Source organism: Herpailurus yagouaroundi, unplaced genomic scaffold (genome assembly GCF_014898765.1).
Source record: "Herpailurus yagouaroundi ecotype Mexico unplaced genomic scaffold, PumYag 100, whole genome shotgun sequence".
NCBI lineage: Eukaryota > Metazoa > Chordata > Mammalia > Carnivora > Felidae > Herpailurus > Herpailurus yagouaroundi.
In genome coordinates, this window is record NW_024412391.1 from 65505362 (window position 1) to 65521879 (window position 16518).

General features: G+C 35.3%; 1 protein-coding gene across 6 annotated transcripts in view; it reads right to left on the reverse strand.

The window, feature by feature from the left end:
* AKAP9 (A-kinase anchoring protein 9) overlaps positions 1-16518 on the reverse strand; it is a 155006-nt gene that overhangs the window by 82203 nt on the left and 56285 nt on the right. For all 6 annotated transcript variants that reach the window (XM_040472711.1, XM_040472714.1, XM_040472709.1 and 3 more), the window contains 6 exons: positions 14134-14272; positions 13617-13702; positions 9545-9656; positions 8432-8630; positions 4120-4216; positions 2836-2928 (listed from right to left, as the gene is read on the reverse strand). In XM_040472711.1, the coding sequence (XP_040328645.1) occupies positions 2836-2928; positions 4120-4216; positions 8432-8630; positions 9545-9656; positions 13617-13702; positions 14134-14272 (726 nt within the window). The remainder of the gene's footprint in view (positions 1-2835; positions 2929-4119; positions 4217-8431; positions 8631-9544; positions 9657-13616; positions 13703-14133; positions 14273-16518) is intronic.

Here is a 16518-nt window from a genome sequence, read left to right on the forward strand (position 1 = left end):
AATGGGTCTGAATTCTTAAGCTAAAATCTCAAGTCTATCTTTCCTATCCAAAAACTACTCTCTTGCAGTCTTTTCTGACACCTAATAGCAACTCCATTCTTCCAGCTGCTTATGTCAAATAACCTAGAGTAATATTTTCCCCCAGCCCTTGCCCCTTTTCCTTTATTTCTTCTTCCTCCTGTACCCAGTCACATTTGCTAAGAAGATAAATAGTATTTCACCAAATAGGTCCCCTGACTGTGGGGTGGCAGGACTAAAACTGTCCTCTCACTCAGCAGAGCTGGCAGTTGGGCAAGTGGCCTTTACACTCCTGCCATTCTTCTTGGCCACCTCTTTGAAACATTCACTGGTGTAATTCTTGACTTTTTCTCTTGCAGTCCACTTTCTCAAAATATACTCAATCTGTTACCTTCATGATTTACTCTCTCACTTCCTTCAGGTTTTTTTTCTACTATCACTCTAAAAGTGAGGTCTTCTGTGATAACCCTATATAAATAACACCATCTCAACTCCCCATGGAATTTCCTAACAGTTCTATTACCCAGGTCTGTTTTTCTTTTCATGGTATTTACCACCATCTTTCTGCACCAACTAGATAGAATGTAAGGTCTATGGGAGCAAACACTTCATTTTTTTTACCTCTGCTATACCCAAACACTTGGAATATTGCCTGGCAATGAAATGCAAATAAATGTCTATTTTCAGTAGTAGGTATACAAATCACAGGTTGAATCTAATGTGATCTATATTGGGAATCACTACCCCTACTGGGCTTCCTATATACCCTGTGTTTTTGAAGCAATGGTTCTCAATCTTTTTCCAACAATCCCACCTAAAGAGTATAGTATACAGCATAATCCCATCAGTACTGGTGGCTCATGTCAACAATCTACATTATTCTAGGATCAAGCTGGGCCATCAAATGTTATCCCTTGGACCATTGTACCCTGGACGTCTTCAAAACGGTTTTCAATGACTTACATTTTGGTGCTCTTGTTATCTGCTTAAGATGAATGATGCTTTACAAGACATACTTCTATCATCATCATTACCAGAGTAATAATATGATCACTTTAAAAGTTTCATTTATGAGTCTATCATCTGGTAGGTGATTTATATTTATATTAGGTCACTGAATCCTTATAAAAATTACTTATTCCTATTTTTCCTTCTTTTAAAAAAATTTTTTTATCTTTATTTATCTTTGAGAGACAGAGAGACACAGCATGAGGAGAGGGGCAGAGAGAGAGAGGGAGACCCAGAATATGAAGCAGGTTCCAGACTCTGAGCTGTCAGCACAGAGCCCGACGTGGGGCTTGAACTCACAAGCTGTGAGATCATGACCTGAGCTGAAGTCGGACGCTCAACAGACTGAGCCACCCAGGCGCCTCCTATTTTTCCCTCTTTTAACAGAGGAAATAGACTCAGAAGTTAAGTAATATTCCTATGATCATAAGGAAACCCGAAAACAAGAAGTAAGCCCGAAAAACAAGAATTTAAAGCATGGTATATCCTATACCAAACCTCATGCTCTTAATTGCTATGATGCCCTGCTATAACATTCCACTTGAGAAATTTTTCTAAGAGCTAAGTGCAAGAGAAAATCTGCATTTCTCTAAAGAACTAGATAATGAGAGCTATATAAGCAATGGTGACTCGCTTTTTACTTTGATCTCCAGGAACTAAACATTCAATTCAGACACAGAAGTGATTAAGTCCATATGGCCCACATATTTCCTTGAGTGCTGACTTCCTCTTCTAATTTATGTTTAACCTAACTCCTTATGCATTTCCTGTATAATCGATCAATTCTCCTCTTTTAAAATGCATATATCCACTGGGATTGTTATATTGAAACAGTTGAAATATTATTAAAAAGCAGAAAAAGTCAGAATTCAACTGTTCCAATATAAGAACCCAATCAGGTATATCCATTTTATTACTTTTTTTATTTTTAAAGTTTATTTATTTGAGAAAGGAGTGTGTGTGCACACGCGTGGGAGACAGACAGAGAGAGAGAAAAGGAGAGGGGCAGAGAGAAAAGAGAATCACAAGCAGGCTCCACTCTGTCAGCATAGAGCCTGATGCAGAGCTTGAACCCATGAACCACGAGATCATGATTGAGATCATGATCAAAATTGAGTCAGTCAACTTAACTGACTGAGCCACCTAGGCACCCCAGATATATGCATTCTGAAAGGGAATACAAAGACAAAAGAAATGGAATCATAATGGTAGATTAGGTGATATGCTTGGTATTCAAGAATTTAAAAGAATGGCTCTGGGCATAGCACAGCTAAGAGTATCTACAGTCACAAACATCACAGTCACTTCTCAAGGAAGAGATAGGCAAAGAAAATATATAAAAGACAAACCACCTTCTTTCTCATTTCCTACCATATCCCCTACCTTTAAAGGAAGGCCAAACTCCATCACAAGGTACTACTCCCAGGTAACAAATTTATAAAAACTTGTTTGGGCATTCTGAGAAGTTTCTGATTACTATTCCACATCAAGAAGAAAATATTTTTCTAAAGGAAAAGTTCACAGAATATTCCATTGAAAGGCAATTGTGGTTGATACCAGTAACTGACAATTTAAAGATAATCTATGTACAAAACTTGTAACAAAAAGTGCAGGGGTGCCTGGCTCAGTCGGTGCAGCACGAGACTCTTGATCTTGGGGTCATGAGTTTGTGCCCCATGGTGGGTGTAGAGATTACTTAAATAAATAAAACTTGGAAAAAAAAAAGGTCATTACTATCAATAAAATCTATGTTTTCTGAAGGCTCAAAAGGAATATAAATCAAAATAATCTGACAAACTATAAACTTACCTTAGCTACTTCTTCTTCTAATCGTTCTTGGTACTGTTTTTCCAGCAATGTAACCATATTTGTTTCCTTTTTCACTCCAAATTCATTAGAAAACTAAATTAAAAAGCAAAATGTAACAGACTTGTTTATACTAATCATACATCACTTATTTTTAAACTTCTACACTCAAATATCCTCAAAAGATCAACGTTTCTTAGAAAACTGAGTTTTAATAAGTAAATTTCAGTTCTGCTCTTAATTAAAAACGATAATTCTGGTGAATAATTCTAGTGTAGAATTGTAAATAACCTACTTAGTATTGTGAACTTAAAGATGCAAAGTCAGAAATATATTTACATATTTACAATTACTAACATAGTTCTACAGTAGGTTAAAGATACTTCTTAAATATAATTAAGATATGTATCTAATTTTCAGTAATGCTAACGGTGGCTATCTTTGCTTATGAAATTATAAGCAAATTTTATTTTTTTGATGTTTATTAATAGTATCCATTTCCCCACAAATACAAACTACTTTTGTAACTAGAAAAAAGTATAAACAGTTTTTTAAAATGTAAACATATTTTCAGCATGAAAGTATTTGTTTACAATTACCTGAATGGCATTCAAATAGATACTCCATATAGGAGGAGTATGGTACAAACAAGATATGTAGCCAACATCTCTCCTCTGTTTCCAAAACAAGAGAAAGCAATGATTTTTGTTTTCTATATGAGTCAAGAATTAAAAATCCAATGAATGAAGACCAGGGTTTTGTAGTTATAAGTTTCAGAAAAATGGCCACAAATTGGTAATATATACAATGTTGAGGAGAGACAGAATGTGATTTAGCTAGCTGGCCGACACTGTAAAAGATGAGGGGCTTTTATACATCATATGGCATGTGCTCAAGGAAGCCTCAACTATTGTCCTAGCCATAGCATCTTGAATTTTGGGGATCCCTAAACACTATTCTAGAGATAGTCTGACTCAACTTCCCATAGTGGGATGAAAAGTTGTTGGCAAGGGTATGAAACTAATTTGTTACATAGCTCATGTCACACAAAACAAGACAAATTTTAAACCAGAACATATTTAGGGGGAAAAAACTCTCAATTTTAACTTTGTGTTATTCCTATGCTATGAAAATACATTAAATTTTTTTGCTTATATATTCTTCTGGGTCTTTTACATAATGTGTTATCCTCTTATTTATTATGCTTACTTCTTAACGCTTTTACTACGGACATAAAAATGACAGAGAAACAGTATCAGTGCACACAACAGTTTAAAAATATAATACCTCTATTGTACCATCAATGTTCTGGTTAAGACAACTTCCAGGGTATACTGTTTTCTGGACATCAGATTCAGTAATTACCATTGAATCACTGGAGAAACTAAACATGAATAAAAGAGAGTGAACGAATTAAGAGTTGTGTACGAGTTTTACTGTTAGTCCAAACTTATAGCCTGCATAGAGTTATAAGTACTGTAACTCAAACTGTATTGTTGACTGATTTTTCCAATTAAAATTAAAGTAACACACTTCAATGACAGAGAACTTCAACACATCACCACTGAATTTTATGCCATTTTAAGAAGTGTACTACAAATATATGACATGGAGCTATTTACAGGTAGAGACATTTTCTAAAAGTTATCTATGCTATTACTGAGTAAAAGCCCATAAAAGCTCATTTTTATTAAAAAACTATTTATACACACAAACAGAAAAAAATCTGGATGAATAGACATCAAAAGTAACAATGATTATCTCTAGTGGAACTGGGGAGCAGAGGCAGCAAAAAGAAGGTTCTTAATTTATACAACCACTTCTACATTTTTTTTGGTTTTTAATCTATTCATGTATCTTTTGGCATTTGCGTCTTTATTCTGAATTGTTTTACAATCATTATTTTGTAAAAAAATTTTTTTTTTCTTAAAATGCTTAACTTGGGTCATAAAAATAAAGTGAGATTAATATTTAGCAACCATGGGATAAAGATTAAAGGGGCAAATTATAATTTTGTTTTAGCTAATACAATTTCTCACTTCACTTTTAATGTGCATCCACACTGCCTTCTTTATTCCACTCCCCTTTTGCCCAACTCCTCCTTTATTTCTCCTATCCTCTTCTTTCATTCTGTCCCAAACTGACCAGATATAAGTTATCATCATCCCATTTCCTGACTTATATAACTAACCCACTACTGATAAACATTTGGTTGTTTCTAAATGTTCACTATTACAAATAATGGTACAATATCAACCCTCATAACATCTATGGACTTTCTGTATTATAAATCTTATAAATATTTAAAAATTTAATATAATGCCACATTCCAAAAAGTTACATTAATTTTACTTCCACAACAGTTATCATGTAAGTATTTTTTCAAAACTTCAGCAACTCAAAGTTTTAAAACTTTGTTAGAACATTTCTGTTTTTGTTTTTGAGATTACATATCCTTCAGCTTCCATTGGCCATATAAGTTTCTTGCCTATTTGTGTTCTTTGTTCATGATAAATGATTGTAAAAACTCATCTCCCCTGTCTTTCTTCTCTGTCCTTTCCTGGTTCTTCTGTCTCACAATTCTGTCTGTTTCCTTACTGCCTCTTGCACACACTATTCTGATCCTTGGCTCCATATTTTGATTCTTTTTTTCATAGCTGAGAAGCCCTCCTGATTACTTTGGGTCTATTAAGACCCAAATTCTAATAAAAAAATTCTACTTAGTCCACAATTTCATTCTATGGCTTTACAGCATTTGAAAGTGTTCATCCCAAATTCAAAATATAGTCTGGCTAAAACCAAACTCACTGCTCCCCTCTTAATATTAAGCTAACTCTCCACCAGCCTAATTTCTCTATTTTATATTAATGTATCATTATTCTCCATATTCTCTAGCTCATACAACACAGTGTCATCTTTGTTTTTCCCCTTCTCTTTGTTCTCAACATTCCTCCTTCTATCCCAACATCTCATAGTCATCCCTTCATTTCCTTTTCCTCTGGAACCACTCCAATAAGCAATTATCATAAAAATGTGCAGTAAAAGATGCCACACAGACATGGGTTTAAATTCCAGCACTTTGGTTGTTATCACCATGTTATATTCCTTAACCACTACTTCTTAAAAATTATTATTTTGTGAATAAGTACTATTTCAATGATTAGACTGAAGTCACTTGAGGGAAAAGGCCACTTAAATACATCTATAGCTCCTGCCATGGCATCTAGCTAAGGCCCATCCCAGTCATCGTTTCATTTAATCCTCACACTCTTAATGGTAGTTTTATTGTCCCTCATATTACTAAGACATGTTAAAATAATCTGCCAAAAATTGTATAGCAAGTAAAAGGTTAAATCAGGTGTCAAATGCAGATCTGACTCTAGTCATTCCAATCCTATACTATATCCCTAAGAGGCTCCTAGTATATAACATCTCCAAATACATGTTAAATGAACGACTCAATTGTTTTTTTAAACAAGTTCAAATCTACTTTAATTCAAAAAGCATCATAGTTGTATCCAAAAATGCAATGACATTTACAAGAAATAACTTTGACTCATCACTATTAGCAGGAGTGAACATGGTCCTTAGTAACCTCTGTTTTGGGGAGTGGGAGAAAACTAATGGTTTTAGTTGAAAGGTACTGTCAACACACTTCCACTGAATATTCTAGAAACTCTGAGAGAGGGTGGTGAGCTGACAAAAGCCCAACTGTAGTAACAGCAAATAAGTCTACATTTCCAAAAGACTCCCTTTTCTTCACACTTTAGAGAGAAAGCATCACTAATTAAAGGAAGGCTATATGAAATACTGTAGCTGATTGTTAGAGAGTTCTTGCTATCTACTTATTTTCTTTCATATCAGAAAACCTAGAGTGGTGGTTTCCAAACGTCAATTCATGGACTTTCTGTATCAGAATTATTTTGTTACAAATACACATGTCCATGGTCTATCTCAAAGCTGTTAAGTCTGACTCTCCAAATGTACAGTCCAGTAATCTAATTTTAAGTATTCAAAAGCCTCCAGTGTTTCTGATGCATGGTCAAGTTAAAGAGCTAATGATCTCAAATGAAATGGGAGCTTTAGAAGGCTGTGCCAGGCTGGGCAAATGATTCCAAAGCCTACAAACAGACCCTGAATAAAAGAAGGAGGAACAGACTGCTTCCCCAAAAGTGTGGACATTCAATATCTTGTCTCAAGGAAAGAAATGTTTTTTTGTCTTGAGGTCCCATTAGTAAGTGCCTATGAAGACAGTCCTAGAAGAGCAGAGCCAGCCAAAGTTAGATGAAATCTCTGAACATTGCACAGAGCTAAATATTATAGCACACTCCCCAACTAAATTATGAACTGTTCGTTCATTCATTTAACAAATATTTACTGAGCACCTACTAACAGAGGGAATAATTACACGGTCTGGGACACATCAATGACTCAAATGGGCAAAAATCCCCACCCTTACAAAGCTTGAAGTCTTTCATAAAAGAAAGACACTAAACAAAACAAATAAAATCAAACTCCCCTGTAAATATATATAAACTTGGTTTTCATCTTATACATACATACCTTTATATATATATAACAGATAATATTAAGTAATATAGAAAGAAATGACGCAGGAAATTAGCGTACAGAGTTCTAAAGAACAATTTTAATTTAAATGGGGGTAATCAGAATAGACATCATAAGAACATTATATCTGCATAAAGACCCAAAGGAGGTAATGTGTTGGGCATGTAAATATCTGGAGAAAGATCATTCTAAAGCAGGAGCATACTGATGGTCTGAGATCTCAAGAAGAATGTGCGGCATGAGAATAGTGACCGGTGGGTAAGTCAACAGGAGATAAAGTCAAAGTGGTAACAGGGAACCATCATGTAGGACCTAGTAAGGCACTGTAAGGACAGAAGAGCACTGGACTAACGTGATCTGATCATGTCTTAAATCTAGTTGTGGAAATGTGCTGAGGACAGACTTTAGGGAAGAGTTAGGGTAGAAGGAGAGAGATCAGTTGTTGCAGTAATCCACATGAGACATGACAATGGTAGGCAGCAGGGGGCTAGTGAGAAGTGGTCCAGTTTAGATGTATTTTGGAGGCAGAAATAACAGGATTTTTTGATAGACTGGAAGTGAGATATGAGAGAAAGAAGAGTAACCTCAGATGGAGATGGCTGCTGAAGGAACAAATTTCAAGGGGAAGATCCAGAGTTCTGGACATGGTGAATCTGAATATTAGACAACAAAGTGGAGAAAGTCCAATCATGACTAGAATGATCCTATCTTATATTTCTTGGGTATGTCCCACATCAAGGTAGTAAAGACCAGGCATATGATAACAAATATATGCACACTCTCTCAGCAAATTAACAACAACCAGCATTTTTATAAAATAAGGTGTAAGTAAAATCCCTATAATGTCTTCAGTTTATAATATTTCACACATTTCAAAGAATTATCTCTTATTCTTATTTCTTGATAATGCTACATCCCCATCTCTTTCATCCAATTTTCCTTAAGTCACATTTTCTTCTGGAAAACAATCATGTTATGACTATTACTACTCTACAAATGCTGTTGAATGAAATTATAAGTAGACAGATACCTTGGCTGAACTGCAGACTCACTGACAGCTTGAAGCCTTTCCTGCAAACAATGGATCTCTGCCCCATGGTTTTCTTCAGTTTCTTTCAATTGTTGCTGCAAAGAGGAGATGAAGTTTTCTAATTCTTGAACTTGTCCTTCCAGTTGCCTAATTTTTTCAGAATCTTGCAGAGCAGATAACTTGCTTTTATGACTGACATCTAAGTTATATGAAGAGAAGAAAATAAACACTTCAACAGAAATTTCTTAGTGAAATACCACAATCACTTTTTTGTGTGTGGAAATATTAATTCTTCTTCGAAAAAATAATGTTTTTTTTACTAGTAATAACTCAAGTTTCAATTTAAACTCAATTTGACTCAAGAAAACAAACAAAATGAGGGGCGCCTGGGTGGCGCAGTCGGTTAAGCGTCCGACTTCAGCCAGGTCATGATCTCGCGGTCCGTGAGTTCGAGCCCCGCGTCAGGCTCTGGGCTGATGGCTCAGAGCCTGGAGCCTGTTTCCGATTCTGTGTCTTCCTCTCTCTCTGCCCCTCCCCTGTTCATGCTCTGTCTCTCTCTGTCCCAAAAATAAATAAACGTTGAAAAAAAAAAATTTAAAAAAAAAAAAAAAGAAAACAAACAAAATGAATTGTGTAATTCAAGATCGTTTCTTTAATCTTCATGTCTGTAGTACCCCTAAATCTACCAACTTTATGTCTTTAAACTGGAAACAATTTAGAATCACAGAGTAAGAAGCGAGAAGGGATCAAAGACAGCAATAGTCCAAATCTTCCACTTTAAGAATGAGAAAACTGAGACCGGAGAGATTATACTGAAATGCCCAAGGTCACGAGGTTATCTCAAATTGTAAAGTAAGAAAATCAAATGACTAAGGCACTGGGTGGCTCAGTCACCTGAGCATCTGACTTTGGCTCAGGTCATGACCATGAGTTTGAGCCTGGCATTGGGCTTGCTAATGTCAGGGCAGAGCCCCTGCTTCAGATCCTCTACCTCTCTCTCCTGCTCCTCCCCTACTTGTGCTCTCTCTCAAAAGTTAAAAAAAAAAAAAAAAAATCAAATGATTAAATATTTGGTATAAAAATACTACACTGTGGCATATAATCAAAATTTACCAATGTCAAGCAAATTGGTCATCTGAGAGGCTGACAAAAATTCTGTTTCCTCTTTTGGTAGACCTCCTTCTGCAACCTCAAGCTTCACATCATCTGTCTCCTGTCCATGTATCTATTGAAAAGAACAGAAAAGGAGTGACATAAATATACGATCTAACATTTTGAAAGTTATATTAAAGCAGCTTTACATTGAAAATGTTTTTGAAATCACTTAGAATTTTAATACTCTGATATAAATATTTTTGCTTCTACGTTATTCCACGCTTTCTTCTGACAGTGATTCACATTCCCTTCACAGCACTGCAATTATATTAGTAAGTGTACTGTTCTTTCATACCCAGAAAGAAGTTCATTTTAATACAAAAACAGAAGCTGCACAGAATTTTGGTATGTAACTCATACAGTATTTGTCATATGACTTGGTCTTCGGAATTTCAACTCATACACTGTTAAATTTTATGTTAATCAATACTTGGTAATATAACTTTATGAATCTCTGGATATAACCTACGTACATCCAAGTAATTGACAAATGGTATGGTTCTTTACACAAAAGGAAGGAAAATAATGAAAACAGATGAACCTCAAGTTATTTCCTTAACTATTATAATTAGGCAGCAATTTGTCAGATGCTTAGGTGTCTTAATTTAGTTATTCATAGAATACTTAATAATCATCTACTACATGGCTAGCACTGTGACAAGAGAGACTAAGATAAAATCAGTAAAAAAAGAAAAAAAAATGTGTATCTGCCCTTACAGAATGTGTCAACTAGTTGGGGAAATAAAATTAAGTAACTAGAGAAGCACTAAACTATAATTGACTATAACGACAATAACAGAGAAGAAAGAACGATGTGTGTGAGTAGTTATAGAGTAAGTCAAACTTGATTCAGGCCTCAGTCATTTTGGGCAATGATCAGACAGGTTATACTGAAAAAAGAGTATGAGCCATTTGTGAATGAACAGCCTAATGCTATAACTAGTAAAGAAAACTATCTTGTAAAGAGGGGTTTAATTTGGATAAGGATGGGGGAAGATGGCTATGTAAATAAGATAGATTTAGACTACAAAGCACCTTAAAAGCAAGGAGAAAGAGTTTGGACTTGCTCGGCTAGATGAACAAATAATACCACAAAAAGCAGGTGAGCCACAGGATAAAACTATTTCCCATGAAGGCTACTTTACTGGTTACTATTCTTATCAAGTCCGCTACCCCATGCCTAACCCCTAGTACAACTTCAAAAGAAGACCTTGCCTCTTAATTTCCCAAAGAAAATAAAGACCATCAGGTAAATTCTTCAGTTTCCAGCCTACTTTTCCAAATATATCTCTTCACTTAATTCATTCAGCACTTATTAAACCTCTACCATGTGCTCCAACCAAGGATCACACTAAGAAGAAATAAAAATAAAGACAAGACTCCCTGATTCTGAAGGGTTTAGAATCTAGGAATTATTTTAAATAGATCATTACCTCCCCCCTTTTCCCTGTTGCCATAGTTCTTTGTACAAACTTGCATTTATTATTTTTCTTGTTATTATAATTAACAGAAAAAGGTAAATGCAGTAACCAAAGGCCAACAGAATGGAGGAAGAAATGCCTAAGTCTAGGAAGACAGGTAAAGAAGACACAAAGGAAATAACATCTGAACCAACTGGAAGAACACACCAAGCAGACTGGAGTTTGATGGCAGTGTCAGGCAGAAAAAAACCAGCATTCAATAAAGGCCAAGGTGTTAAAGATCAGGGTACATTTGGGAAACTCTGGGAGTATTTCAGTATGGCTAAAATGAGGAGGAGGGTTAGAAGATGAAGCTAACAGGTTAGACAGTGATGTATTGCAGTGCTGAGACTGATCTCAACCAACCTCTGGATGCCTTTGTGGTGAGAGCTACCTTACTGGGTTAACATGTGAATTTCACTTTTTAATTTTTTTTCTGGGGAGAACTAAAGAAGTTAGGGTGGGTATCTGTGTTCCAAAGTAAGCCTCCCACATTCTGGTACAGGGGAAGGGAGGTGTTTCTCTCATCAAACCAAACTGTTCCCTACTCAGTGCCCTAAAAAGAAAGAGGCAAAATGACACATCATTCACTGACTCACAAATCCATCACTGTGGATTACTTGCTTACTATAAGCCCTCCTACACTATTTAATAGTTTCAACTGTGTATTGCCATGAAGAAAAGCAACATACTTTTAAAAGAAAGAAAACAAGGAAGGTAAGAAAACAGAAAGGAAATCTGACAGTTAAGGATTCACCACTAAAGAAAGCTTAGTGAAGTGCAAGTTGGAAGCTTGTTCACAATGGGGAGGAGAGGGGAGCAGATGGGGAAGTTCCTGCTATAGTCTATTCTTTCTTCCAAACAATGTGACCATGAAGGAGAAAGAGAACCACAAAGGAAGATGTGGCATTGAGGACCGGTTATGTTCTAAATAGAGACGTGAGGAATGTGCGAGGGGAAAGGACAGAAACAGAGAAAAACACAAGCAAAGGAGCTGAAATCACAGAAGAGAGGGAAGGGACATGTTATCAATCTTGGAAGAGGTAGAAAGGGATATTAACAAAGTCACAGGAAATAAAATAACCTTGGTTATGGAAAGGAATAACTTCTGAGATAGAAGGAAAATTAATTAGGGCATTCAGAGATTTAAAGAAATACATATCGTCTAGAGGTAGCAGGCTGAGATAATTTATAATTGATAGCTCTGATATTTGTAGAGAAATAGGAGATAAGGCCAAATACAAAGGGGGACCAGAAGTAGAATATATGACTTGAGGAAAGTTGTAAAGCTGAGAAACATCCACTGAAGGGATTGTGAGAAGGTAAAGTACCACATAAAAGAACTGTGAAGTGATCATGAGGGTCTGGCTGATGTCAGACCATGATGACGTAGTGTCACCAAACCACATTTGCATCTAATTTTCTAAGCAGCCCTCAGAAACCCAAGTATGACTAGAGAAGAAGGATCCAAACCCAAGTATGACTAGAGAAGAAGGATCCCTGGAGACAGGATAAGGGCAGTAGAAAAACAAAAAAATCCAAACTGCTAAGAGTACTGGTAAGAAAATGGTATGATGATTTTGAATAGGGATCAACATCTTGGCTATGAGGGGAAGTGGAAAGAAAAGTAATTATTGTAGGGAAATGTAGAGTTAAATAAGGATTTTTATCTATCCACCTGCCCTCCTACATAGTTATCTGTAAGACAGTGGAGTAGGTTTACAGGTTTTAGAAAAGGCAGGATAGTTTATTTACTTGCAGAGGAAGAGAAAGAGAAAAGGAATGATGGAAAGGGTAAAGAGAAACAGAGGAAGACAGAAGGCGAGAAAGAGGGAGGGGAAGAGAAAGAACAAGAATTGTCAAGTGATCCTGAGGTCTGGTTGATGTCAGACCATGATTACACAGTGTTACCAAACCACATCTGCATCTAATTTTCTTAGCAAACCATCCCTCATGAGCAATAGAACTTTAGCTGTGTGTCAGTTAAATCTTTCAAATCTGCCCAGTTAAGTAGAATGACATCAAAAGTACCCCAAATAAACAGACATAGAGATCCTTCTGGATTTTTTCTACAACATGAAGATCATAACACTTATCTTTGCCAATATATGCTATTTATTTTTCTGATACAGTTAATAAATTACACTATGCCATCTATATTCTCTTGCATACATTTCTAAAACAACTACTTGAAAGGAATTTGACATATCTAACACTGTGTGAAACTAATTAGCTATGTTCTAAACAACTATACTAATTCCATTTTTCTCTAAAACAGACCCGCTACTTTAAAACTGCTATATAGAAAACTAAATACAACTGCTTCACCAAGTTTACAATCTGACATTTTATATATATCTTACTTTATCAGGATTTCCAAAACTCTCAAATGGGGTAAATAGTATTCAACTTGCAGATATTCCGTTAGTTCATTGATACTATGAATATGTAACTTTTCCTTCATCTTTTTCATGTTCACTTATTTTAGAAATGCTCAGTTGATGAAGAAGCTTACAAAACAGCATGTGACACAATAAATGAAAACATAATACATTTTCCATTTCACAGACCTTACTTAATCGTGTTTGAAGTACCAAGAGTTTGTTGTATTCTTCTGTTACTTTGGTGAGAAGAGTTTGCATATTTTCTTGAAAGTCTAGATGATAAATAAACAATTATAATAATTTCATTTCACAAGCAAACTTGTGGACATCTTTGATTCTCTTTATATCACAATTATTGCATTACATAAATAAAAATGTATATTAAAAATAAGATTTCATGAATCCCAAAAGATATTAAATGACTGAATTATGATTAAAAGTAAAAGTTCATCACATTAACTGACTTAAGAAAATAATGTGGGAAGGGGCACCTGAGTGGCTCAGTTGGTTAAGTGTCCGACTCTAGGTTTTGGCTTAGGTCATGATCTCATGGCTATGAGATCGAGCCCTGGGTCGGTTCCACAATGAGTGTGGAACCTGTTTAAGATTATCTCTCCCTCTCTCTCTGCCCCTCCCCTGCTTGCACTCTATCTCACAAAACAAATAAATATTTAAGAAAAAAAAGACTGTAAGATTTTATTACCTTGAACTTCATATCTATAATCTTGCAATTCTTGTTCTTGATTTTCAGAAGTATGCACACCAGAACTCTCTTTCTCTTCTATATTTATGCCACATTTTATACCAGGAGTATGATGTTCACCAAGGACATTGCAAAAAGTCTATTAACAAAATTAGTATTTTACAGAATTAAAAATTTTTTATTTCTGCCTCTGAAAAATCATTAAACGTTATTTTCCTATATGTAAAAGTCAAAATGGCACAGAAAAATCAGCAAGGAAACACTATTCCATACACCAAATCAGTCTGCAAAAGAAATGGTTAAATCTAAATCTTTCTCTAGGACATAAAATACTTCCTACAGTGGAAAAATACTGATAATCCTAACTGCACAAAACTATTTTTTCTGCTTCTAATAATGAATATAGCTTGTACTGCAATCTACCACTTTCTAGCTTGTATCTTAGATTGATGTTATCTCTGTAATGCCAACTACCCTTGAAAAAACACCAGAAGACAAGGACAGAAATTAAAAGATGATGACTAGGGGTGTCTCAGTTGGCAGAGCATGTGACTCTTGATCTTGGGGTCATGAGGTCAAGCCCCATGTTGGGCATAGAGCTTACTCAAAATAAAAAAATTATGACTGGAAAGTAGTCTATAAATTCTGAAGGTACCTGTGATGAGCACTGGGTGTTGTAAGTGATGAATCACTGAATTCTACTCCTGAAACCAATACTGCATTGTATGTTAACTAAAATTTAAATTAAAAAAAAAATTATATGAAGTAGATCACATTCATGTACTTTTCTGTAACACATAGGTAGAATTCTATGCTTTATATGCACAAATTACAAATATGTGACACATTATTAGTTTTTTTCTCCTGAGCAACAGAAAATTCTACCATCATTTAAAAATAACACATGACCCATAATCATTTCAGAAGCCCTCAAAGTAAGTTTCATCTTTGCCCTGCACACAACTGGAAACAACTGGAAAAAACCAAATTGTTTATTACTATTTCTTGAGATTCGCTTAAAAGTTAACTATACTGTCAATTAACAACAGAGTGTATTAAATTTTCAGCAGTTTCTAAAATGGAATTTTATCATACTAGGGTTGGCAGAAACCTGAATGATCACCCCATTTACTAATGAAGAAATGGACTAAAAAAGATGAAAAAACTAGTCTATGGCAACATGATTAGTGACAAAACCAGGTTTCATGAAGAACCCCAGAGGACCCCTCTATCAGAACAAGTGATTCATATTTCAACTTGAGATTAGGGATCAGGTAAAGACAATAACAAAAGGAAAACAACATAAAGTCAGCTTATAACTTAACTAATTCGACTTGGGCTCTCTTTCCATTATTTACTGAATATCAACAATAGATACGAAAGGACAATGCCTGAACGCTTCAGAAGTGGAGGTGGACACTGCTGAATAGCTGAATGAAGACATGCGTTAGGTGTGGTTGCTTCTTACTTTTTGAGGTTTTTGCAACACTGTTCTTTGAACAATTTTATAGGTAATCAAAATCAGTAAGGTAGCTCTACCTGTCCCAACTAATACCACCCTCTTCCTCCAATTCATAAATATAAAAGCCCGGGATAGAGATTAGGGACAAACCAAAGATTTTAAATTCTGAACTATTTCAAATATGCAGAAAAATAGTTTATCTATTACTTACCTTTAACAAATGGTCAATTTTGTCATATTATCTCTGTATTTTTTAAAGAAACTGAAAATTACATATAGATTTGAAGCTCTCTATTTTAAGTACTGCTTATCCATTTTATGCACCTTTCTCTCTATCCAGAGGTAATTATTCGAGCATACGTACTTTATACTTTTGAGATTTACTGACATTAGTACAGACATCAAACACTGCTAAACGGAGTTCCAGTGCATCGAGATAACACAATTTATTTATTACCATTGTTCATGGAAAGCTGAGTTGTTTCCCATTTTTTACTTAATAAAGACACTCTAGCAATGAACAGATCTGATTGTGCACAAATAAATGCTTGGGTTGTAGGATGTATATATCTTCAAAAATATACCCTGCCAATCTCCTTCTCAAGGTAGTACATTTCCACCAGGAGTGTGTAAGAGCTTCTATCTCACTCTAAGTTCACAAACATACTTGGCATAATTAGAGTTTTTAGACTTTGGCAATCTGAAGTGTGAAATCATATCTCATTGATCTTGTGCAATCTCCCCAGGTAAGTCAATGGATGCACTCAACAACCAAAGTTGGCAGGGGCAGGAAACAGACTTTTTTTGGGTTCTATTGGTCCACTGTTTTTTTGTTTTTTTTTTAATTTTTTTTTCAACGTTATTTATTTATGGGACAGACAGAGACAGAGCATGAACGGGGGAGGGGCAGAGAGAGAGGGAGA